At 40.8% G+C, this 23,814-nt stretch overlaps 2 protein-coding genes across 8 annotated transcripts in view; one reads left to right on the top strand and one right to left on the bottom strand.

Moving 5' to 3' along the window:
• Window positions 1–3,261, top strand: part of gucy2cb (guanylate cyclase 2Cb) — a 28,736-nt gene extending 25,475 nt beyond the window's left edge. Inside the window, exons 24-27 of the mRNA XM_072456584.1 lie at window positions 1,457–1,555; window positions 1,669–1,763; window positions 1,841–1,917; window positions 3,014–3,261. Coding sequence (XP_072312685.1) covers window positions 1,457–1,555; window positions 1,669–1,763; window positions 1,841–1,917; window positions 3,014–3,221 — 479 coding nt within the window. The 3' untranslated portion in view covers window positions 3,222–3,261. The remainder of the gene's footprint in view (window positions 1–1,456; window positions 1,556–1,668; window positions 1,764–1,840; window positions 1,918–3,013) is intronic.
• Window positions 3,262–5,176: 1,915 nt separating this feature from the next.
• Window positions 5,177–23,468, bottom strand: kctd17 (potassium channel tetramerization domain containing 17). Of its 7 annotated transcripts, none has more exons than XR_011928196.1 (8): window positions 22,990–23,468; window positions 13,002–13,110; window positions 12,814–12,905; window positions 11,156–11,299; window positions 10,043–10,168; window positions 8,805–8,956; window positions 6,580–7,498; window positions 5,177–6,522 (listed from the first exon to the last, which is right to left on the bottom strand). XR_011928196.1 is itself a non-coding variant. In XM_072455870.1 (6 exons), exons 1-6 carry the CDS (start codon window positions 23,329–23,331, stop codon window positions 8,846–8,848), a joined length of 927 nt encoding a protein of 308 aa, XP_072311971.1. In that variant the 5' UTR covers window positions 23,332–23,467; the 3' UTR covers window positions 8,503–8,845. The 7 variants fall into 7 exon arrangements, 1 of the variants encoding a protein (XP_072311971.1); XR_011928195.1 differs by having other exon boundaries at window positions 11,156–11,302; window positions 22,990–23,467; XR_011928198.1 differs by having other exon boundaries at window positions 11,204–11,299; window positions 22,990–23,467.
• Between the last annotated feature and the right edge of the window lie 346 nt (window positions 23,469–23,814).

Raw genomic sequence — 23,814 nt, 5'->3', positions numbered from 1 at the left:
GTGGGCACTTTGCTCAGTCACTATTCTCACGTGCTCATTGTGTGCACTTAAGTTTTATGCCCGGATTCTAACCTTTTGTGATCCCTTGGACAAACTCAGTAAAACACACAGAACACAAACATCCGTCTGCGCTTCCACTCAGCTCCTCCTGACGCCCGGATCGTGTTTGGTACAGCCTAAAAGCGATATGTTTTACCCACACGCATCATTCATACATCATCCAGATGCATCATCCAGATGCATCATCCATACATCATTCATACATCATCCAGATGCATCATCCAGATGCATCATCCATACATCATTCATACATCATCCAGATGCATCATCCAGATGCATCATCCATACATCATGGCATGAGCTCCAACACACACGAGCACCAACACCGGAGTACGTCATGTTACAGGTCCAGGACCTGACATGGGGGCACTGCACCGGGGAAATGATTGTTTGTAATGTCTAAAAGACCCGCATTATAAAGATCGACATCTATTGTGGGCTTTTGTATTCACTTTTAACCAAGTGCCATTTGCGTCCTGGCGGTGGTGTGTTTGTGTTATGAAGACTCCACAGATGCATTGGACTCAGAGCAGATCAGCTTCAGAGCTTTAAACATACAAAACACAGCGCTGTTACTGGACTGTACCATTATGTAACACTGAGGGGGGAGCACGTAACATGGTGCTGAAAGTTGTTGTTGTTGTTGTTGTTGTTGTTGTTGTTGTTGTTTTATGGCGGTTGGCATCCGAGTGTCGCATTACCGCCAGACTTTATTCCCCAGACTTTGTCGTAGTCCTAAAAGTTGTTCTTCCAGTGCTTTGACCTCCAGAAAAGGACAAAGCCCAAGAGGTCATGAGATGCCTTTGTCATTGTATCCTATAGAAGTTCTTCCTCCCCTCAGACTTTGTCGTAGTCCTTAAAAAATCTTATTCCATTGCTTTGGAAGTACAAAGCCCATGAGGCCATGGGACGTCTTTGTTGTTTTACAAAGCCCATGAGGTCATGGGACGTCTTTGTCGTTTTATCCTTTAGAAGTCCTTCTTCCAAGTCTGAGGAATAAAGTCTGGCGGTAATGCAACAATTGGATGCCAACCGCCATAAAACAACAACAACAACAACAACAACAACAACAACATCACTATCACTCTGTCGTTTCTAGGCCCATCAAGTCAAAGCGCGTTAGAACATCCTCTTGCTCCTCATCCTCGGCTCAGTCTCCAACACCCCCCACCTCTATAAACGTTTACCCAGCCCTGTGCTACATAAGTAAGCAACCACAACCGCGTATCTGCCTTTATAGTCTTTAAATTATGAGATTTTTCTCGTTATTTAATGAGAAAAAAGGCATTAATTAATGGCTTTTTTCTCGTTAATTAACAAGAAAAATCTCGTTAATTAACGAGAAAAAAGAATTACTAAAAGTTCATTACCGTCCCCTGCCTCTCTGTCTGTACAGGTCCATGTGCAGCCGGTGTGGTCGGGGTAAAGATGCCCAGATATTGTCTATTTGGGGACACAGTGAACACGGCGTCCCGGATGGAGTCGTCAGGACATCGTAAGTGTAATCGGTTTACTTCTAATTTGTGCCACAGTGGACATAAGTCAAGAGTAATTATACATTAAAACCAGCAATTACTCATAATTGATTAAAAACATGTCTTTTTCCAGCCCTGAAGATCCACGTCAGTCAGCCCACCATCGATATTCTGAAACGGACAGATTGTGAGTTTGAGTATGAATACAGAGGGGAGACGTTTCTGAAGGTAAGAGCGCAAAGTAAGATGAAATGTGGACATGTCTCTAAAGCTGAACTGAACTGGTGATCGTCACGTGTTTAAAGGGCAAAGGAACGGAGACGACGTACTGGTTAACAGGAGAAAAGGGGAAGAACTTTGACCTCCCGACTCCGCCCACAGCGTGAGTCATGTGTTTTATGAAATTCATTAATAAAGCGGGATTACATAAGCCGCATCCATCTTTATACATCTGAAATGTAAATGTATAATAATGCAATATATCAGCATTTTGATCATATTGAACTTATACATTATATATATATATATATATATATATATATATATATATATATATATATATATATATATATATTAATATAAGTTATAACTTATATTAAGAATATTATTCATAGTAAAAAATGCTACAAAAAATAAAATAAAAATTGTATGTCATAAATGTTCAAATAAGGATATAAGGGGGTTAATTGTGATTAATTTTACAGATATTTCTGTTCTATATCTGATAATTAAACCTAAACCAATATGTTTTAACACGTTTCTATTGGATTGACATAATATTGTCTGACCATAAAAATATCAAGGTATTTATTTTGACAATATTGCCCAGAAGGAGTTGCTGAAAAGCCCTCTTGTTCAGTGAGTGTTGCTATAGTGTAGTGTCTTGCCCAAGGACACAACATAATGTATGTGCTCTGGCAATGTTTGAACCTGCTGCCTTCTGGTTGGTGGGCGCGTGCTTAAGACAAGACACTGCAGGAGAATAGGAAAAACTCTTTAATCTTAAATTATCAATTTGAAACTCATATATTTTATATACTGTCATAAAGAAGGCATTTTATGTGTATTTGGGACGTAGATCATTTTATTGACATACTAGATTCACAGATGGGATTTGGATATCATATTTGAGAAAACTAGATTTGACTGAAATTTGGCACAAAGATTAAAATTTCACCTCATTTTTTGCAGTTAAAACTTTAATAAATCAAGATTTAAAAGGTTGGGTGTCTGCAGGTGCTACTTTAGGGGTGATATTCATCTCCCTATGTGATACAGGTGAATGAAATAATAAAACATCTTTTGACGCAGATGAAGTTTTGCCTTATTCAACTTTTGCCTTAACCACACAGTAATTTGCTAACGTTTATCTGGGTGAAATATTTCAACAAAAACAATGAAAACCCATCACGCAACAACCCCAAGTCCCATTTCCTGCTCCCCTCACCCTGGTGTTGCCGTCTTGTCCTTCTCCTCAGAGAGAACTTCCAGCGGCTGCAGCAGGACCTGGCCCACATGATCGTGGAGTGTTTGGACCGGCGCTCCAGAGGTTCCATCAAGAGGAAGCCCCTGCTGAGTCAGAGCAGTGCTGTGTCCCAGGAGGAGCGGGAGCTGTGCTGTGTGAGCGAGGAGCCAGAGTACTTACACCTGGCCACTGTGGACAACACCCTCAGCACTTTCCTGTAGACCCGCCTCCACCAAAGACTCGCCAGAAAGCGCATGGCAACAAGCATGAATAATCAGCATCATCTCTTTTAATTCATAGATCATCATTATTGTCATTGTTTGTTTGTAATTGGCTTCAAAACTTGTCCTAGTAATTTTATGCTTTTAATTCAACTGTGAAATCAGAATTTCACTTTTTTTGTTTATGTCTGTCAACATAAATCTGACAGTTAAACAGCTAATTCTACCAGAGAATTGTGACCTGTCTCCAGCTCAGTTTAAAGTTTTGGTGACGTTTATAATTTTACTTCCTGGTGTAACATGAGCAGGTGTGACATAGGTAGAGGTAATTCCCCAACTGTTACCTAGCAACAATATTATAAAACAAGGGCCAGAATCCACATAAATGGACACAATTGATGATCACAAATCTGATAACACCTTTATTTTGTTGAATGATTGTTTAAACTATCAGAAAAATGTGTCAGTTACATGTAAATTGTCCCTGAATTTTCAATGGGATGTCGCTTATTGACATAATCACAGAGCAATTATGTTTTAGAACTCAGTTTAACTTTCTATCATTTCAACTTACATTTTTCCATATGAGAACCTGTCATATGATCTTATGATAAAATGCACTTGCAGTGTAATAACAAAGTGTAATTTAAAATGTTGATCACACATAAAGCTATTCTAACCCTATATCACACTCATTATAACCCTATAATATACTGCAAATTAATGGGAACGTTTATTAAGTACTAATTACTTCCAAATACATTGCCCTGACTGGGCCTGGCTACAGAACACAGTATATTACCTCCAAAGGCTTTTTTAATGTAATCTTCCCAACATTGACAAAAACAAATGGACAATACACATACAAAGAATAGAGTAGTAAAGAGTAAAGAATAAATTGTGTTGTTCTATAATACAGCTACTGCAAAACAAGTCATACATCACTGGCAGAGGCTTTAGTATCATACAGTTGAATAGTTTAATATAATTTGAATTTAGATAAGGATTTTGTTAAGTTTTGTTAATTAAATGCATTGAATGTGGTGCTTTACAGTGCATTAAAAACATAGACAAGGCCCATAGTGCTGGAAAGACGCCTCGCTGTGAGTGTGTGTCCTGACTTGGTGCTCTTTTCCTGCTATTGTTGAATTTCCACTTTGCCCCCCATTCATCCCAACTATCATTTGTCCAATATGTTGTTTGTAAGAGGCTAGAGATTTAGTCCGTGTGTCTACATTCGCCGGGCCTCAAAGCACACAACCTGGGGGAGAACTCACAGATGTCCCCAGTGATTTTCTTAATACAGTAATGATGCTCCAATATTCTTAAGATTTGAGGGTTTAGGGTACCATCGCGCACGGACATTTACAGCAAGTGTTCTTGAGTCCCAATTATATAATATAGCCATATGCACTTTAAAATGGGAATGTTGTGATGTCATATGAACGTAACTATAGCCATTTTCCATAACTGGCTGACCCAGTTTCTACTGTTGTCTTGATCGCCTGAAGACATGCTCTGTTTGAATCGATTAGATTGCCCAGTAATGAAACTGAAACAGCCTAATATCTGGAACAGTCTTCCTGATGATGTGAGACAGGCCTCTACTCTGACATTATTCAAATCAAAGCTAAAAAACTGTTATGTTTAGCAGTGCATATGACTGAAATGCTTTAATTTGTATTTTTCCCTTTAAAAACTGTTTAGTGATTTCTGTCGTCTTTGTGATTTTAATGCATTTTTTCCCTGTTGTGTGAAGCACTTGCCTTGTGTACGAATTCTGCTCTACAAATAAACTTGCCTTGCATTATAGATAGCAGGGCTTGTCAAGTTAAATGGGTGAATGCACTTCTAATCTTTTTTTTATTTATTTTTTACGGTAAATGCATATGTACCAGAAACCATTATTGTGTTCTCATATTGACATTACTACGACAAGAAGCAACACACTGCTCTGAAATCACTATAGGACCACGTTTTATTGAGAATTGTGACAATCATTCATGTACAGTATAAAATGAGCCGTCACATTGTAGTTGTGTCTTGGTCCTTCTGGGGAACAGGTGAATAAAAACTAAACAAAAAGTGTTGCCAGTCTGTAAAAGTTACATTTCCTCAGTCACATTTTTTGTATGTTCAAATGACTAGCACAAAGGTCAAAAGTTAGGACCATGTTTATTTTGCAATGGGGAATGTGCTCATCTTAAATACTTAAATACTTTATGTAAAACAAGCTTGGTATTAAAATAAAACCATTCACCTCATATACAAAATAAAACACATGCAAAAAAAAGAAGCGGTTTGATTTTGTGAACTACAAACCGCCGGACAGTGATCAAAGCTACGGTCATAACCTTAGGTAGAAAAAATATTCACTAAAATAACAATAAATTATACAACAAAACATGTAAAAATAGTTTCCAAAAAGACTGATAAAAAATAGCTTGATCATTCCTCAGTGCGTCTTGTTTACTCTACAGTGACCCACAAAACACGCTGGAAGTTATGTACAATGACCATTACAAGATTAACACGGCTATTGAACAATGCCTGTTACAGTAGAATGTATGTGCTGTTTAACTCAAGGCACCAAATGATCTTCTAACAAAACAGAACTGGTCGCTCAGTCTTACGCCTCCACGTTTAGAGTTGTCGGTTGATAAAAGCGAGCATAAATAAAAAGCAGCATGACCTTTAGTATTAGTTCAAAACTTTATCCCTCCATATAAATATACACTTCACTTTCAGATACACGGACGGCACACAGATGCTAGTTTTGTCCTTATTGAATCATAGAAGAGTAGATTGCTTATGGGTTGCACACACATTTAATACAAATAAAAAGCTCAGCCCATTTTAATAACACTAATCGAAACACTATTTTAAACAGCCAAATATAAATTTCACAAATGTTGAATTGAATTTAGATTGCACCAGCTCATTAAATTGCTTTTTTAAAAATGTATTTAGTTAATTTTTATTGTATTTCTGTTTCGGTAATTCCTTTGTGATTTTAATGCATTTTTCCTCTTGTGTGAAGCACTTTGAATTGCCTTGTGTATGAAATGTGCTCTACAAATAAACTTGCCTTGCCTTGTTTTGTGTGAATAGACCCAGTAAATGCATTTTTAACACTTCAATGCAAATTCTGGCAGAAAATATTTTGCCTTCGCCAACGTTGTGACATCAAGCAAACCTACAGAGCTTTTTGATTGTCTAACACTTAAATCTTGGCTAAATTGCCTGGGAGAATTTTAATGTTTTCCTGTTGATGCTCGGTCTACTCCAGGTCAGTGACAAGCTGGGGAAATCCCGCTGGCGCTAAACAACCGCTCTGGTCCGAGTTACAGGAACAAACTCAAACAAATAAATCTTTAATGTTACATATATGTGAGACCACGGTTTTCTACATAGTATTAGGCTTCACAGGCCAGTAACACATGCCTCGTCTAGAGTGTTTAGGAAAATCTGAATGTATAAGATTCTTAAAGTCAAAAACATTAGCTAGCTGAAAATTAAGTCAGTTATTTAGCTAGTTAGTTAGTTAGCTTTGAGGCCATGTATTTAAAAGTCTCAAGCTATGCATATAAAGAAAGAATATTACCAATTCCAAAATATTCTCCTTTATAATTTCATATAAAGGTAAAGGGGACATATTATGCCAAATTAACTTTAATAACTGTTTAACCATCCTTGTCAGCATCTTCCTCAAAGTTGTATTTGGATTGATCCTGTATTATCCTCCTACTGAGGCTTGAGTATTCACAAAATTCCCGTTTTCACCTACCCCCTATGCTCCCCTGTACTTTGTTGCCTTTAACAATGAACAAAATGTAAAATTGTAATCTACTCAAGTTATAGTTCAATATCAATTACTTATAAAAAGCATAATATATCTCCTTTAATTAGTGTTTGTTCTATTGGCTTGAGATTTTAACTAGAGATATTTAAAGACATCAAGGCTACAAAATTGGAAAACATGACTCCTAGGTTAATAACACAGAACAATATACTGTAGATGCATGGTCAACATTAAGGAAGAAAATTACTGTGCAACAACTCCAGCGTCCCTTATTTCACTTAAGTTTTCAGTACAGCCTTTGACCAGCGTTGTTCAAAATCTTTGGTTGTGTTTACTAAGATTCATAGCGTGGCCACTTTTCAAAATTGTCAAACTCTCCAACAAAACATATCGGGATCTCATCTTCCGATTACTAAGTTTAAAAGTACAGTAACTCGGTAGGCTCCTACATCCGGGACCCGTGGATCTGGAAAAGCTGTCGAATGTGAAAAGAAACAACAAACAAAAAAAGTCAATATCAAAATTCAAATGATATTATTCAAATTATTATATAATCAAGATGCTGTATTATGCAACTACGGACTGACTTTGGTAATGATAATGGAGATGGTGATGGCGACACGATGGAACATGCACAATGACTTGGACATAAGACACCGGCGCTAGTGTCCCTCTGTGTGTGTGTGTGTGTCCCTGTGTGTAATGTGATTCACTCTTGTATTGTGGCTAGACGTACACAGACCAGAGTGGACATTTTAGAACTACGACTGCACTACAAGGTCAGATCGATTCCATGACACTGCATTGGAAGCTGGAGCTGCTAGAAAGCGTGACACAAAGACACACGGTGAGTTTCAATAGTGATTACAAATACGGCTGCAAAAAATACATTTAATATGAATAAAATTAACAGTAGCCCTACTAATAAATGAAAAAGTCATGATTTCAGTTCATACCCAAATAATCTAAACATGTTACTTTACATTTTTGTGGTGCATAAACATAGTTTATAACTCTATTTGATCTATTCACCAGTAATTTACTTTAGCATCATCCCAGTGTAGAACAATCAACCAATTTAGCTCAAAATGTGTTTTTGGGCTCAGCAGGGTGTAGTATGTTGAGCTGTTGCCTGACAACAGGAGGGTAAACTGTTCAAAACTCACCCAAGAACAATGTTGCCCCAGTTGCAACAAGAAAACCAACAGTGGGCCTTTTTAAGTCAATAGGCCAACAATTAGAATAGCTTTATTTTGACCATAGTCGAAATTCATCTTTGGCAAAATCCATCAATTTATGCTATGTTCACAAGCACACCAAAATCTGATTATTGTCTCATTTCTGGACTGGAAAACAACAAAATCTCATACAAGTAATTAGATAGATTATGATCAGAAAGAAAGCAGATAATGTTGCGGTTTTAAAATCTAATAACAATGAGCTTTTGAGTGAGCATGTAACCACATCCATTCATTTTTGTTGTTTGTTTCCTTCATTTAATTTTTTTGCATCATTTTCCATGTCAACATCTGCAGAAGTGTGAACAATTGGAAAGAAATCTGCTGATTACATTACATTTGAGAGAGTGAGTTTTAGTGTGCATGTAAACATAGCCATTGTGTGACTCCATGTATGCGGCAGACTATAAACCTATTATTATTCATTACACGTTTGTTACTATGTCCCAATGCAGCTCCATGGAAAGCGCACAAACCCCAACACAGAAACACAACAGTCAAAACCACATCTACTGCGGCACACACGTCTCTACAGAGCCTCACCGAGTCCTGCGTCTCTGGACACAGACACATCATGATCCCCCTCATTCTCTAAGCCACTCATTTGGTGTGGTCTGTCTCCCTCCCTCTTCCTCCTCCTGCTCTTGCTCCTGCTCCTCCTCCTTGGACGCTTCCTCCTCCTGTATCTCCGCCGCCTTCCGTCCCAGCGAAAAGGCGGAGCGGAAAAATCATACACAACAAAACGAGACAAAACAAGCAAAGATGAGCATGTGGATGAGTGAGTAGTGAAGGACAGGTTTGTGTGGGCAGGTGGCGGTGGATGAGAGAAGTGTGACTGACACGTGGGAGTGTTGGCAAGTGACATTTGGGAGAGAGGGGAGAGCGGGATCACACGGAGCGGTCTCACATCCGCCTCGGCAGCCCACTTCAGACCTGGCATTACCGATCTGTCGTCTGATCTCTCCCCAAACAGCCGAGCTACGTAATGTCGCTGTGTGCATAACCACAAAGATCTTAAAGGGGCACCGTGTCATTTTGAGGAACAGCATAGATAATATATGTCCCCTAAACAAACACATGTATTTTTTGTGACTTAAATTAACTCTTTGGGCAGTATTTATTCGACACATAAATAACCCCTATTATAATTGTAGTCATAATGTGGACTAGAATAACATTTTTGGCACTAGATGTTGCTCCATGTATGTATGTGGTGATGTAAATCCAGGTCACGTGGTGTCCAGCAGCCAATGGGATAGCTTTACTTCAAACCAAATGAGTAGGTGTGTCCTTCATGGCCCTGGGCAGTGTGCTGTGTCTCCTTCTGTATGATAATGAGGAATGAACCTCCATGTGGCCCTTCTGAAGTCATCCACTGGCTCCTCTAAGGTTAGACCCTACGATCTGATTCACAGGCCTGGACACACCCTTCAAAGGAAATGAGTCCAGTGCACAAAAATAGGCCCTCTGGTGTTCAACAGTGGAGTTGTTATTACTATTATTGAAATAGTGCACCTTTAAGTTTAAGTAAAATGTATGAACTATAATAATTATATTCAAAAAACGGTATGAGTCGACTAATAAAAATGTGGATCGACAAAACACCATCGCCCTAGCCCCATCTGGACCAATTTTGGCCCACTTGAAGAATGCACTTTCGCCTGTTGCTCCGATTTGATTGCCAGGTCTGTGGGCTGCATTTAAGACACATGCAGTCACAGCAATAAAACAAAAAAAAGACACAAACCGACAATCCACACGTGTTTAAAATAGACTTTTACCTTGGTTTTGTGGCTTTGCTCGGTGGCCAGCCCTGAACCCGGCGTGTGGAGCTCCTTGGACACTACACACAGGAACTCTGCTTGGTCTTCTGTCCCGTAGCTGTACGACGAGCCGATATTTACCATCTAAAGTAACACATGCAGCAGATATACGGAGAAAAGAGAGAGAGAAACGTTAAGTTAAAACCAAACCAACCGGAAAACACATGAGACAGAAGATTTGCAGAAAGCGCTACAATCCCAAACTAAAGCCGTCATGCAGACAGACACTCTGCCGCACACGTGTAGAAGAGGACGCCACAGAAAGCAACTCGGGACAGTGAAGCAGGACAGTGGCAGAAATATAACAGCTTTTGGGGGGGGGGGCGAACAGTGGCGTGCATGCGTTAAGAGTTTGGGGGAGGGGAGAGTTGAAGGTTTGGGGGGGAAGTGAGGGTCTAGACTAGGGTTCTATGTTGGAGAAGAGCTGACCTTCTGACACCAGGACGTTCTGAGGTCCACGTACCACTACTTCGTCAGCAAAAGTAACATTTACATGACGTGATCACATTGCGTTGTTATTATCAAGGGCTGCACAACAATACTTTATTATCACAAATGAAAATACTTCATGTGTTGTCAAATGCGGTTCAAGTCCTGCAGGATTTCCAAAGTACTGAGTGTAAAAGAGGCGTATCATTTCATTTAATCCTACTTTCACGACTTTAATATTATACTTGATTTAAGTTTGAATGTTTGGATACAGCAATTTATAAATACTCTAAACCAGAGGCGGTTTAGTCTTCAGATTTTCAAATGTGTCCGCAGAAAAGGAGCTATTTGTATTTTAATAAGGCACAATAAAGTTAGCCTTTTCTTTCCCTTCTGAAGATACAAGTTGCAAATAAACTCAAATCACAAACATATTACCAAAGGGATTCATGCCAAATCATAACCATCTCCAATCTCTTGTTCCTGCATGCTTTATCTGCTCATATGGTGCAGCCCTGTGGTCGTCTGCTCTAGTTGAAGGAGTAAATCAAAATCATATGGGGGCGAAGATCGAGGGGGCCGAAGGGTCAGGCCGAAAGGGTCACTTATTGAAGGGTCAGCAGCAGCGTGAGTCCAACCCACAGTCCAGAGCAGTCCGGTGCGGGGCTTTCTGCAGGCGCGCACGCTGACCTGCTCAAACTTCCAGCCGTCCGACATGGTGGACACCATCTGGGTCAGCTCCTCCTCCTGGCACTGCAGCACCCGGTACACGTGCTTAGGGGGGACCTGCTGGAGAGACGGCACGCATCAAGCACAACATTAGGACAAAGCAGATGTGTGCAATCTGATCCTAGTATCCTTTGTAATTGATTCAGTGTATCCAAGCCCAACACATATATATATTTTGTACAATTTTTTAACTTCAGAAAATATAAATAAAAAGGAGACTGAAACTACTTCATTCCACCAACAAAATAACTCAGCATTTTGTTAATCCAGGTAAACCATTTTCTAAATGAACATATTGTTAAAAAGCATGTGCTGAATTACAGAAATAAAAGAACACAACCCTTACAGTATGTACCTAAACTAGTAGCTAAAAAAAAAACAAAAAAAATTGCCACGCAATAAATATTGACCCCAAAACATATATGTTTCCTTCTCTCATTTATTGAACAACAAGTCGATATCTTGACAGGTCTAAGTGCAATTTGTTTAATGCAGTTCAATGCTATGACACGAAATAATTTTGATGAGATATAATCAAGGCTCAATGTTGACATATCTCCCTCTCTATAGTTTTCATTTCCACAGCAAACTGTCACTGAGATGTTTGTCTGACCCATGGCAAGACACTTAATATAGTCCTATTAAAAGGAGCTGTAACTGATTTGTTTTCATGAATAAAGTAAAAGGGGTCTTGTCCCAGTACAGATCTATTGTAAAAGCAGCTCTTAGGGTCAGAATGAGGCCGCTGTGTGCTGCCTGTATCCAATTATAAAGCGCATTCAGCACGCAAGTCGTTTTTAGCATTACGGTAACGGCAAAACTTAGCCCTGGTCTCTGAAAGCTGTGAACATGTTCTATTTTTCACTTTTTCAAGATTGTAATCAGATACAGTGCCTTTAAATCAAGTAAAATAAATTGTAACATAAATGTCAACAATAAATGTCAACATGACAATCTAAAAAATATATTATAAAACATTGCTGCATTAAAGATTTGAAAGCACAAGTATTATCGCGTTCTTGTATATTATAGTTTAATCTAATATTTGTATTGAGAAAACTCCATACTTTGGCGTTACAGTCAGAAGAAACATGCCAATCTGCAGCATAGTCCGTGGGTAGCGCGTGTATAAATCTAAAAATACATAATGGTTGCTGGCTGTGTACAGGCCAGCATCATTTTAGTGCAAATGCCAGAGCTCCACACCACATTTACCTCTAGGCAAATGACACCAGTGTGTACTGTAAAATACAGAGGAAGCCACAGTGGGAGAGGGCGTAGTTTGAAAGACCCACACAATCGGATTATATAAGATCGTAGAGCTCTGAGCAGCACATCTTTTGTACATAGTAGTGTCCTCTTAGAAGGGGCAGAGCAGTGTGAAATCCCTTAAAGTCCTAAGGCATTGCACTTAAAAGAGCCTTTTTAAATATTGCATCAGGCTGGACATGCTGTACAATTATCCTATAAAGCAACACTGTAGTATGTGGCTTTCATTCATAATAAATGTACTCTTTATGCTTCACCAGATCACTTTATGAAGTGTTACATAAAAAGGTTCCGTATTATACCTGTGTGGATTTGGAGTCCCTCTCGATGATGCGCTCTTTGATCAGTTTGATGAGCGGTGTGATATTGTAAAACTCGGCTTCTTCCAGGACGCCTAGAAATCAAACAGCGCAAAAAGAGAATTTAGTTCAAAGGTGCAACGACGTTTAACCATATTGAAATGAACCAATTGATGAATGAAACGCCAGACCTTCTTCAGCCAGCTCCTTGTTGTAAACCAGCTTGCCGTGTCGCAGGTAGTTTAAGATGGGCCCAAAGTAAGTGGGGTCTCTGTCGATTACATAAGCCCCGGTTTCATCCTATAGACAAAAACGAAACAAAGAAATATGAGTTAATGATTAAGAATGAATAGAAAAACAGTACAAATTCCAATATTACAAAATACACCTATTTTGCAGTGGCATCATGCCGGGGGGATTTAAAGAAGACATTTTCAGGAGCCTGTATGTAGTATGCTAGCTAGCTTGTGACTGTAGCAAGACTTTCTTTAACAGCACAAATCAGCTGTTGTAAGTGATGGTGACACTGTGTTGAAACCAAGCACAGATTACAGTCGAACACGAGTAACAGAGCTTCAGACAGAGCAGTACCTCCCCCCCAACACCTAACTACTAACCAATACACAACATGGTTACATTCAATTGCGATAGGGTTGTAACCTTTATAACAAAAAGGCTACAACAAATTCGCCCCAACATGGACTGTCAATTTCCTTCTGCTTCAAACAAAAAACAACTTGGTCACGTACCCTTTGCCAACTTGGCCACTGGCATCATAACATAAAAAGAGTGAAAGCAGCCGGCACAGCCAAGGTTTAATCTGATATGCAAAGTGTGGATGTCTGCCACATGGAGTCATCACTTCAGTGCAGAACCAGGCCAGACAAGTTGGAGCAAAATATCTCATTGAAAGTTTTCCCTGTTGAATACTTGTAATCTTAACAGTGTCAGACTTCTCTACAAGACGGTGCATTTCTATCAAATGATTGTGAGATCATTGAGGTTACTGCATGGTCAGCGTCAGGATTTTAACATTTCAACGTTAATGTTGATAATAAAGAAAAAGCTTGAGTCTCGATAGCACATTGATCTCTTTTTCCAACTTAAATAATGGTAGTTTCATAGTATATCTTTACTATGTGCTAACTAGTTCTGCTGAAGATCAAGATCATTCTAACACTATTCAAGAAATGTGGTCTTTATTTAATTTATTTAAGTATCGATACTTGTTGACATAAGTACCTAGTTTTGGTATCAATTTGTGTCTGGGTATTGATACTTTAGATTGGATTCCAAGATATCGTTCAGCCAATATCCTGATGATGATTATCCTAGGCTTATAAATGCATCTATGAAATAAGACCAGTTAGCTCATTTACATTTTATTCAAACATAGATTGTACCTACACTCTGAGATAAAGGGACATTTTTTGAGGCACAAATCCATTCTAAGCAATTTATATCTCATTATTTCACTGAAAGTTTGAGGTATGTGTAGGTCACAGACAAAAAACATTCCGTAAACTGGTTTATGGTGTTCAAAGTTGTTGGCTTTTTGCCATTTTTTTTAATGTCAGCCTTCCTGTTTTCCTTCCCCTCACAGCGTCCCGCACGCTCCCTTTTTGCAGGTGGTGCTCTCCGGTCGCTTTTAATAAACTTTACATAGGCCACTTTGCTGCTGCACATGTGTGGACAGGCCGCGTAAGTTTGCCTTCACCTCGGGGCCTGTGGAGATGAGGCGACTTGGCTTTTACGTCGGTGCTGCCATCACAATATGCACACTCATCTTCCTCCTCCTGCTGCTGCTGCTCCTCGTGATGACTGCTGCCGAGGAGACACCATTTACTCGACGCGACAGAGAGCGCCGCCTGAAAGAGCCTGGTGCGAGCTTATTCAACATTGATGCTTTTGCAGACTAGTGAGGACAAGATGGTGGAGGAGGGTGACAAAAGCAACCACCAGCTTTATTCAAAAGACACACTAATTAAAGCTGCTGAGGCGGCAATGGACAATATTGGCCTCGAGGTGCAATTTCAACACTTACATGTGATGGCTGCTGGTAGATTGTGGACGATATGACTTTATCTTTATTTTTAAATAAGCTCTAACTGGATCAAAAACATCACAAAAGGATATGCTTCAAATAATGGCAATATCATGGACTTTAATTTATGGATTAAATGTTTAGAAATTCTAAACCTTGAATTACAGATATAATATACATTGCCATCAAATCAAAATCGCAGTTTGAGTAGGTGCAGTTATCACAAAGACTGCAAGAATGTCCCAGGCAAGCATTTTATTGGAAGAAAACACTGCATAAATGATGAGGCGTAATAGACTGCATTTGCCAACTTTTAAAGGTTGGTTACAAATCAATAGGACAACACTCTGTGTAGTTTTGTTTAAGTGGGTTGAGTGAGTCCATAAAAGCTTGCAAAAGATTTCCTCTTAATAAACAACTCATTTGATGTTTTTCAGTCAGGTTTTAGATCTCATCACAGCACTGAGACTGCTCTTGTCAAGGTGACAAATGACATCCGCCTGAACACTGACACGGGCAAAGCCTCAGTCTTAATTCTGTTAGATCCGAGTGCTGCGTTTGACACTGTCGATCATGGGATCCTCTTACAGAGACTAGAGGACTGGGTGGGCATCACTGGCACTGCCCTAAACTGGTTAAGGTCCTATCTGGAAGACAGGAAGTACTTTGATGAAATTGGTAGCTGTGTCTCAGACCACATGACCCTGACCTGTGGAGTGCCCCAAGGGTCAGTCCTGGGTCCCCTTCTGTTCAACCTCTACATGCTGCCGTTAGGTCAGTTGATACGCAGTGAAAATGTGTCCTATCACAATTATGCAGACGACACTCAGATCTATGTTTCACTATCGGCAGGTGACTATGGACCAGTAGATTCACTCTGTCACTGCATCCAACAGATCAGTTTGTGGATGCAAAACAACTTTCTCCAGCTGAACTCAGACAAGACTGAAATAATCGTTTTTGGCCCACAGAAACAAAGAGAAAGTGTTAGCGGTCACCTCCAGAGTCTTGCTCTGAAACCTACAAACCAAATTAGAAATCTGGGGTAATAATGGACTCAGACTTGAACTTTAATAGCCACGTCAAATCAATAACATCAGCAGCTTTTTACCATCTAAAAAACATTGCCAAAATCAAAAATATAGTGTCAAAACCAGATTTAGAGAGACTTATCCATGCGTTTGTCTCCAGTAGACTAGACTACTGTAACGGCCTGCTCACTGGTCTCTCCAGACGAGCTGTAAAACAGCTGCAGTGCATCCAGAACGCTGCTGCTCGGGTCCTGACTAGAACCAGGAAGTATGATCACATTAGTCCTGTTCTCAGGTCTCTGCACTGGCTCCTGTGGCTCAGAGAATAGACTTTAAAGCAGCTCTGCTTGTGTACAAGTCTCTCCATGGCCTAGCAACAAAGTACATCTTGGACATGTTAGTGCCATATGAACCATCTCGGACTCTGAGGACCTCAGGGACCGGCCTCCTGCTGGTGCCAGAGTCAGGACTAAACATGGACCGGCCTCCTGCTAGTGCCAGAGTCAGGACTAAACATGGGGAATCTGCGTTTCAGTTTTATGCAGCTAAAATCTGGAACATTCTTCCTGAAGATGTGAGACAGGCTTCTACTCTGACAATGTTCAAATCTAAGCTAAAAACAGTTTTGTTTAGCTGCGCATATGACTGAAAGGATTTTTTCTTTGCACTCTTCTCTTTTGTTTGTGATTTTATTAGTTTAGAAAATCAGTTGGATTGATAATTTTTAATTTAGTTAATTTTATTGTATTTCTGTAATTTCTTTGTGATTTGAATGCATTTTTCCGGCTGTGTGAAGCACTTTGAATTGCCTTGTGTATGAAATGTGCTCTACAAATAAACTTGCCTTGCCTTACCTTGCCTTGCAAACCAAAATACAAGCAGCCAAGCACTAGCCTTTCCACAGAAGATGAAGAATGAATGCATTATAAGACATTATTGACAAAAGACAGACTAAAACTTGCACAAATGCAGATCATATTGTTGTTTTCATCCATTTAAATCTACCACAAATCCACTTGAAAAGGATGTGAGAAACTAACAGCTCTGTGATTGTCCGTCGGGAAAGGACAGAGGTGGAATGATGAAGGGGAGGGCAGTTTGTGTGTGATTACAGTGTTCAGCGAAGAGCCTGGAGGAGATACACACTCACGGCTCCTTCATGATCGAGAGCAGACCAACGCCTAATCAACGTGATGCAACTTGACAGTGTGGGCATGACAACACTTTGGGGTTTGTGGGAAGGGGGGGCTATGACACACTAAAGTTTGTCTTTGCAATGGACCCATCGGAAGCAGGCACATGTAGCTGCAGGATCCTAAGTCTCTGAGATGGTACAACGCTCATTTTGAATTACCAGAAGAGATAAGAGTGCTGGAGCACAAGCAAGACCGAGGAATCACAAGGAGCCTCAAGATTAAACACTTGTTTTGCCATACTTGGTGATGGCAGGAATGCACACATTTTCATTAACAGGTTGGCTTTCGAAACAAAGAAGAAATGCAAATAGTCTTCATTTTTGAGGGATCTATATTTGCATTTATTTCTGTTTTAACAACATGAAATGGCAATGTGTTAGCACTTGTAGTTGGTCATGTTAGCCAAAGGTCTCATGGAAACTTATGGCATTGTCAGGGGCGACGTCACTTTTCTTCCCAGGGTGCACAGCGATTGTGATTTAGAGTCTCTATAGTCCAGATAATGATGACGATGATCAAAAACGCAACTACAATGATTTATATTGTCGACTAGTCACGATCAGAATGTGCAGAATGTCATCAATCTACTTAAAGGTTGAATGGACAATTTTTTGGGCATAAATCTGAGTCTTATTTCCTCGTGCCGTGGACTGCCGATTAGCCCGCACTTCCGCCTGCATTCTCAAATCGTCCATTGCGCCTTTAACACACCACAAACAAGTGTAATTGCTAACATTATCATCATCATAATGTATAGTAAACGTCGCTGGCAGGGGCAGTGGTGAATCATTTACAGAATCATACAGGGAAAATGGCTGTGACATGTAGAGACTGTAAATTGTCCACAGAAGCTAAACAAATGTCCTACTCCCACTTGCCCGCGCACTGCCGCCTGCTCCAGCATGAGTAATCAGTAGGGTTGAAGGATTCTGGACGGATTAATCCTTTATTTTCATTCTTGTATAGTTTAAATATTCTTTGGCTGCAACCACAGCATTTATTAACCAAATCTGCTTTACGGAAATGATTACACACTCGTCCCGTTTCTCGACCTCACAGATGGCATCACAGCACGCACACATATTTGACGGAGGCGGTTTTCCCGCACAGAACACATTCAGATGGATGGTTCTAATATAATCAGGCTCGCGGATTAAAAATATATCTCAGGCTGACTACACAATAGTGGTAATTTGGAGTGAGGGGGCCATGGTTATCAAGAAGTCCAGGTCCCTGTGCTGAACTGTGCCCTCGCTATTTCTGCAGTATAAAAGCCTTCACTGCAGCGGAGCCTAGCGCTGTCTGGCTGCTCTGATTGGTTAGATCTGATAGCAACATTTGGATTGAAAATATCTAAATCTCATACATTACAGCCGTGTCAGTCTTTCTTTATGCATTTTTGTAAACATTTGGATCCAAGGTTTTATGTCATGAGGTGCATGCATCATTCAACACTCAAAATGCCTTCTTGCCTCCAAGCATTTCTTTAAAGCTAGAAGCCACCATTTAAACCAGTGGTTTCCAAAGTGGTTGTCGGGACCCCTTGTGTCACGACATGACTTAGGAGAAATAAATAATTGAATTGGAAATTAGGTAGAATTATCACTAGTTAACACAAATTAAACTTGATTTTAAATGTTATGCATCTTGAAAAGATCTTAGTCACTATATTTTATTAGCAGTGGGCGTTTCGGATCGGTCGCAAATATTTTGGGGGTCCCAGTTTGAAAAGTTAAATCCCTAATTTAAAGAACCCTATAAATCTGGAGAATTGCGGAATCCTTTGGTCACAATAGTGCGTTATCCCTTTTACCTCCGTTACATTCATATGGCAAGTTACAAAATGTGAAATGCCAAAATGATTGTTACTGCACTGAAAGAGGGTTAAGAACTGAAGGTATTGGAGCTTACAACTGTACATAAATTGCAGAGGTCCATGGTCAAATTTGTGAGACTTTGAATGTTGCGCTATTACGATAATTCTAATAATGTTACACCTCTATTACCTAGCAAGCCATTCAAATCTGCCCAATGCAATCCTATTAATATATAATATGAATCAAAGCATGGTAATCATCTGTGCTAATGCGATTACGAAGTACTTGTCTGGAAAGGGTTGTGCGGCTACACCTGTTCATCTGACATTATCTCGGCGTAAGGTGACTCTTGGCTACATAATGTAATTGGCTAAGGGGTGGCGTGCGGTCAGCTAGGACAGCATTAGCAACGTGGGGCACAGGGTTTACCTTGGTGTGGCGAGGTGCGAGTAATCACATTAAAATGGTCAGACATTGGCAGACTGGTGTGTGCGCGAGAGGGTTTAAAAAACAACCCAATCACCCCTGAGCTGAGATGTGAGTGCCAGCAGATTAAATGGAAGGGGGTAACTCTAGGATAAACCCTGCCCTTAGTCGTGAGTCAGAAAAGAAGACACACATGGTCAGATTTAGTTTCCTTTGGGTGTGTGTACAAAACAACTGCTGGGAAAGGAAGGACACACTGGAACAGATATTATGCTTCAAACTAATTCCAGAAGCTAATTTTCTTTTATTTTTTACCACCATTCGTGTGTCTTTTCCCTTCGATCTTTAAAGCCCACAAAGAACCACACCAAAATAAGGCTAACTAACTAATTATACTTCTAGTTGTCTAATTTTACACCAATGTGAAAAGATAAACAGTCCATCAACAACAACTTCTGGACATCTGGAAACACCGACCCTTGAACCCTTTATTGCGTAACTATACAACAAATAAAAATAAAGACTGCCTCATTATATTATGCATCTTCCCTGTTTAGCTGTGCGTCCAATCTGTTGTATCAGTCACGCTCGTCTGACTCACGCCGGTCTCTTGCTCATTTGTCAATTTGAACGCAAACCTTCATTTCCAACTTCCTCGCCGTTTCATCATCTCCATTTAAGTCCGGGACAAAATTCAATGCGACGATCTTATTTTGTAACCAAAGCGCATAAGCATTCCATGACTCAACTTGCTCCCGCTCTATGCATCTCACCACCTCAATGTGGTTCATATTTTGGCTTCCGGCGGCAAGCTGCACGTTGGAATAACAAATGCGTAGATTGAATGGTTTCATTTCCGATGCCTTGAAAGCAGCTTCTGCAGCAACGTGGAAAGACTTGGATGCAATTTTGCCAGCACAGAGGCATCAAAGCTTTTTCCTCATTTTAGGTCCAAGTTCGAAAGATTAAATTGATGCGTCTCAGCGTGACTGGTTTTGAGAGATTGTGATTGCCGTATGGAAAAAGAGCCAGTGCGTAATGACAAAATGTGTGATATGTGCTGGAAGTGAGTCAGCAGCTAGATAATGGAACTAAGGAGAGTCCAGGAAGGATTTATCAAATTGTGGGGACTAAAATCTGTTTACACACACACATTTATCTTTATCGGTCGACCTTAAGTAATTAGTAATTAGCTCCTCATAATGTTCATCCCTCAATTTTAGATCAACGACATGGTTTAAATTTGAGTTTTGGGTTGAAATAGGTTATGGTTAAAGGTTAGGCAAGTATGATTAGGGTTTGCAAATCAATGTTGTGTCCCCAAAAAGCATGGAAACCCAGCATGAGAGTGTGTTTGAGTGGAGACTTTTTTTGGTGAGTGCGTGTGGTGCAAAGGGAGCTCCTCTCGGGTCGCAGCGGAAGGTCACATGGGACTGTTGTTTCCACAGAGCAGCGGGAACAGGCATCACTGCGAAAAACTCTCTTTAGAGTAGTCCACAGAGCTGGGTTAACTAACGGCTAAATTTGAAGTGATTGTTGTGCAACTTGATCGTTTGCATAATATCAAAGTGCCGTATAATGTGTGTGGTTGGTCATGTTCGATCTTGTTTGGATTTTGATTCCAGCGGGACGAGATACAGAGCAAAAGTATGTTGCTTTGAGTCCGTGCTAGACGGACGTGGGCGGCTTGATGCACAGTGCTTAATACAAATTTGCCCCACTGAAAATCCGAGTCTCCTACGTGAAACTAAATGTTTACCGATTTTGTGGCCTGTAGGCGTTATTGACAGGATGATAGAGAAGGGAGGACATGCAGTAAATTGTCGGGGTCGGGAATCAAACTCATAACACTGTGGCTGGCTGGCATACGACAAAAAAAATAAAAATAGGGAGCCTTTACTTGAACAACAAAGCTTCCACACAAAAAAGTCCTTGTTAAAAGACAGTTGTGTTAGGTAGGGTTATCTGGAGTAAAATGTATTCTCTGTCATTGTGCACTTTACTGTACACAAGGAAGCATATGATGAGGCACCTCTAGTGACTCACAAAACCTCTACAACTGATATCCTCAAGATAAGCTCCATCTCTCAGCTACTCCATCACTGTAATACTTGCCTGTCATACAATTTAAACAATGGGATAAGCAATATTTTGTGGTCGTTAACTCACTTTTCATTACATGGCACTATTTGTTTACGTTTCTGGGCCGTTCCGAGGGCCTTTCCAAACACCGCCTCCTGGGGCTCATTTCCGTGCAGTCGTCGAAAGAGCTGACATTTTGGGTCCTGCGAGCTTTCCACCCGCGAGCAGCAAAATGTCACTGTAGATAGGGCAACAGGCTGAAGTGCAGAACCTCCTTGTTCTTATCGTTTTCCTCTGCCACAAACATCCAAATCAAACGCCGGGACCGTAATAGAAACCGGCATCAGTCAAGAGCTTACGGTGTGTGGGAGAGCGTCACGTAATACGTCTCGGTCTTCCTCCTCTCTCTCACTCTACAAGATTCCAAGCTCCGGCAGAAGAAGAGGGGGGGGGGGGGGCACGTGTTCATCCATCTGACTCGAGCTACATTCACGGCACGAAATAATAACGAGAGACGAGGGCTGGAGTGGCCGGTGTTTGCGCAGAAGGAGACACTGGAAGCTGCAGGGGGAACGGCTCATACAGAAGAGTCACACGTTAAGGCTGAGGTTAGAGGCTCCTCGGAGGCAAACCAACCCCTCATGCTCTTGTCGTCAGCAATGTTCTCCCCACACAGATTCAAACTTACCTGCATACAGTTCTATGTGCAGTTTTTTCCATACACGATTTGCAAGATGTGTTTGGATAGTAGGATTCGGTTCACCTTTTAAACACGCACAGTATTCACATTTGAGAGAAAACGGAAATATGAACGGTTGGTAATTGTTTGTAGGGGTCTCAACTACACGGTTGGCAGCTTTTATACATAATAAGACAATATGTTTAGTTGTTTGCGAAGAAAATGATCTTGGTTAAATCCCAGTGACTCCTATTTTACCTGTGGATATATTGGCCACCCAACCCTCCTTCTCCAGAGACGTTTTTGAACAGCAATTATTAGAAAATACGTTGTAGAAGCAATTAACGTGCCATCCCTTCTTTCAAATTCGCACAATCTTTGAGGAAACAAATTTGGGTACCGACCCCTAAGTTGGAACTGACTGATGTAAAAATGGCAGTGATGCGACTATTCAAATTACGATTGTGAATTGATTGCAATAGGTCTTGCAGCCCTATTAAGAAATCAATGAAATGTACTTTTAAATTATGTAAAACCTCATGAAAAGATAGATTTACAAATAAAGGCAATTCAGGGCAGGTTATGGGGGAATGCTCCTGATCACACATGAAGAGGGAAAGCTGCAGAGGTAAAATAATATAGTGCACTAATAATAACTGTTTAGTGAGCACTATAACATCATAACGCCATCACAAGTTCAAGTGTGGTGCATGGCTCTGTGGCTGAACTTCTCACTCCTGACGCTGGGAGATTATCGATGGCAGAAGTTTAACGTGCCGCAGGACTCAGAGTACCAGGATGTTGAGCTGCCCGTGGGCCTGAGCTTAAGCCTCGCGAATTATGAACCTGAAGACCTGCTTTTCCCCCGGGGCTGAACTCGTGTGACTGCGTGTCCCGGACTCACCGTGTCCGAGTGCAGGTCCTGCTGCTGGCACAGCCGGTACAGGAACGACGTCTGCTCTTTAAGGAGCGTTTGTCTCGTGGTGAGGAACACGGTGCCGCCGACATTGAGGCGGACCCACTTGCCGCTGTTCCCGCCCGTGGGGTTGATGCCCGAGCCGTTGCTCTGGGACGTGGTGCCGCTGGACTCCGTGGCGCTGCTGCTGGCGGAGGGCGACGTGCCGCTGTCTCCCGCTGCTTCACTGTCTTTGTTGTTATTGTTGTTGTTGTTGTTATTGTTGTTGCTGTTGCGGAGGCCGCCGTGATGCGTGGAAAGTTCCCGCTGGTCCTCCGCGGTCGTAGCCATTTGGGAACAGCCACGAAACACGAGCTGGAACCGCGCTGTAGATCTCTGTGTCCGGAGTCTGCACCGGTGCCTCGGCTTCTCCCTCTCCGTTACCCGCGCCGAGGCTCCGCCCTCAGCCTCTTTGTGTCAATGCATCATCGTCAACCATGTCGTGAACACACGCACTTACTAAATAAAAGCTCAAATCAACCAAATAAAAACAAACCTTAAACATAATTGGCGGAATGTACTGCACAGATAATCGTGTGTGTTATTTCCTAACAAATCAGCTGACCAAGATTACATGCGTGTAAACAATTAAATAAAAAAGAATAAAACAACAGCTGTGCTTCCGGTCTTTGCCTGCAGCTTGACAAACAAAGCCAGCGGTTGTTGAGGTCCTCACTCCTAAGCCTGAGCTCAGAGAAGAAAACATGTAATGACAAAAAGCACACCATCATTTATAGAGATTTATTGCGGTAAAATAAAAAGGTCATTTTTTAA

The sequence above is a fragment of the Eucyclogobius newberryi genome, unplaced genomic scaffold, assembly GCF_026437365.1.
Source record: "Eucyclogobius newberryi isolate DKJ021-1_F unplaced genomic scaffold, fEucNew1.0.hap1 SCAF_20, whole genome shotgun sequence".
NCBI classification, from domain to species: domain Eukaryota; kingdom Metazoa; phylum Chordata; class Actinopteri; order Gobiiformes; family Gobiidae; genus Eucyclogobius; species Eucyclogobius newberryi.
The sequence above is the reverse complement of the archived record's forward strand: the minus strand, read 5'-3'. Positions and strand labels throughout refer to the sequence as shown.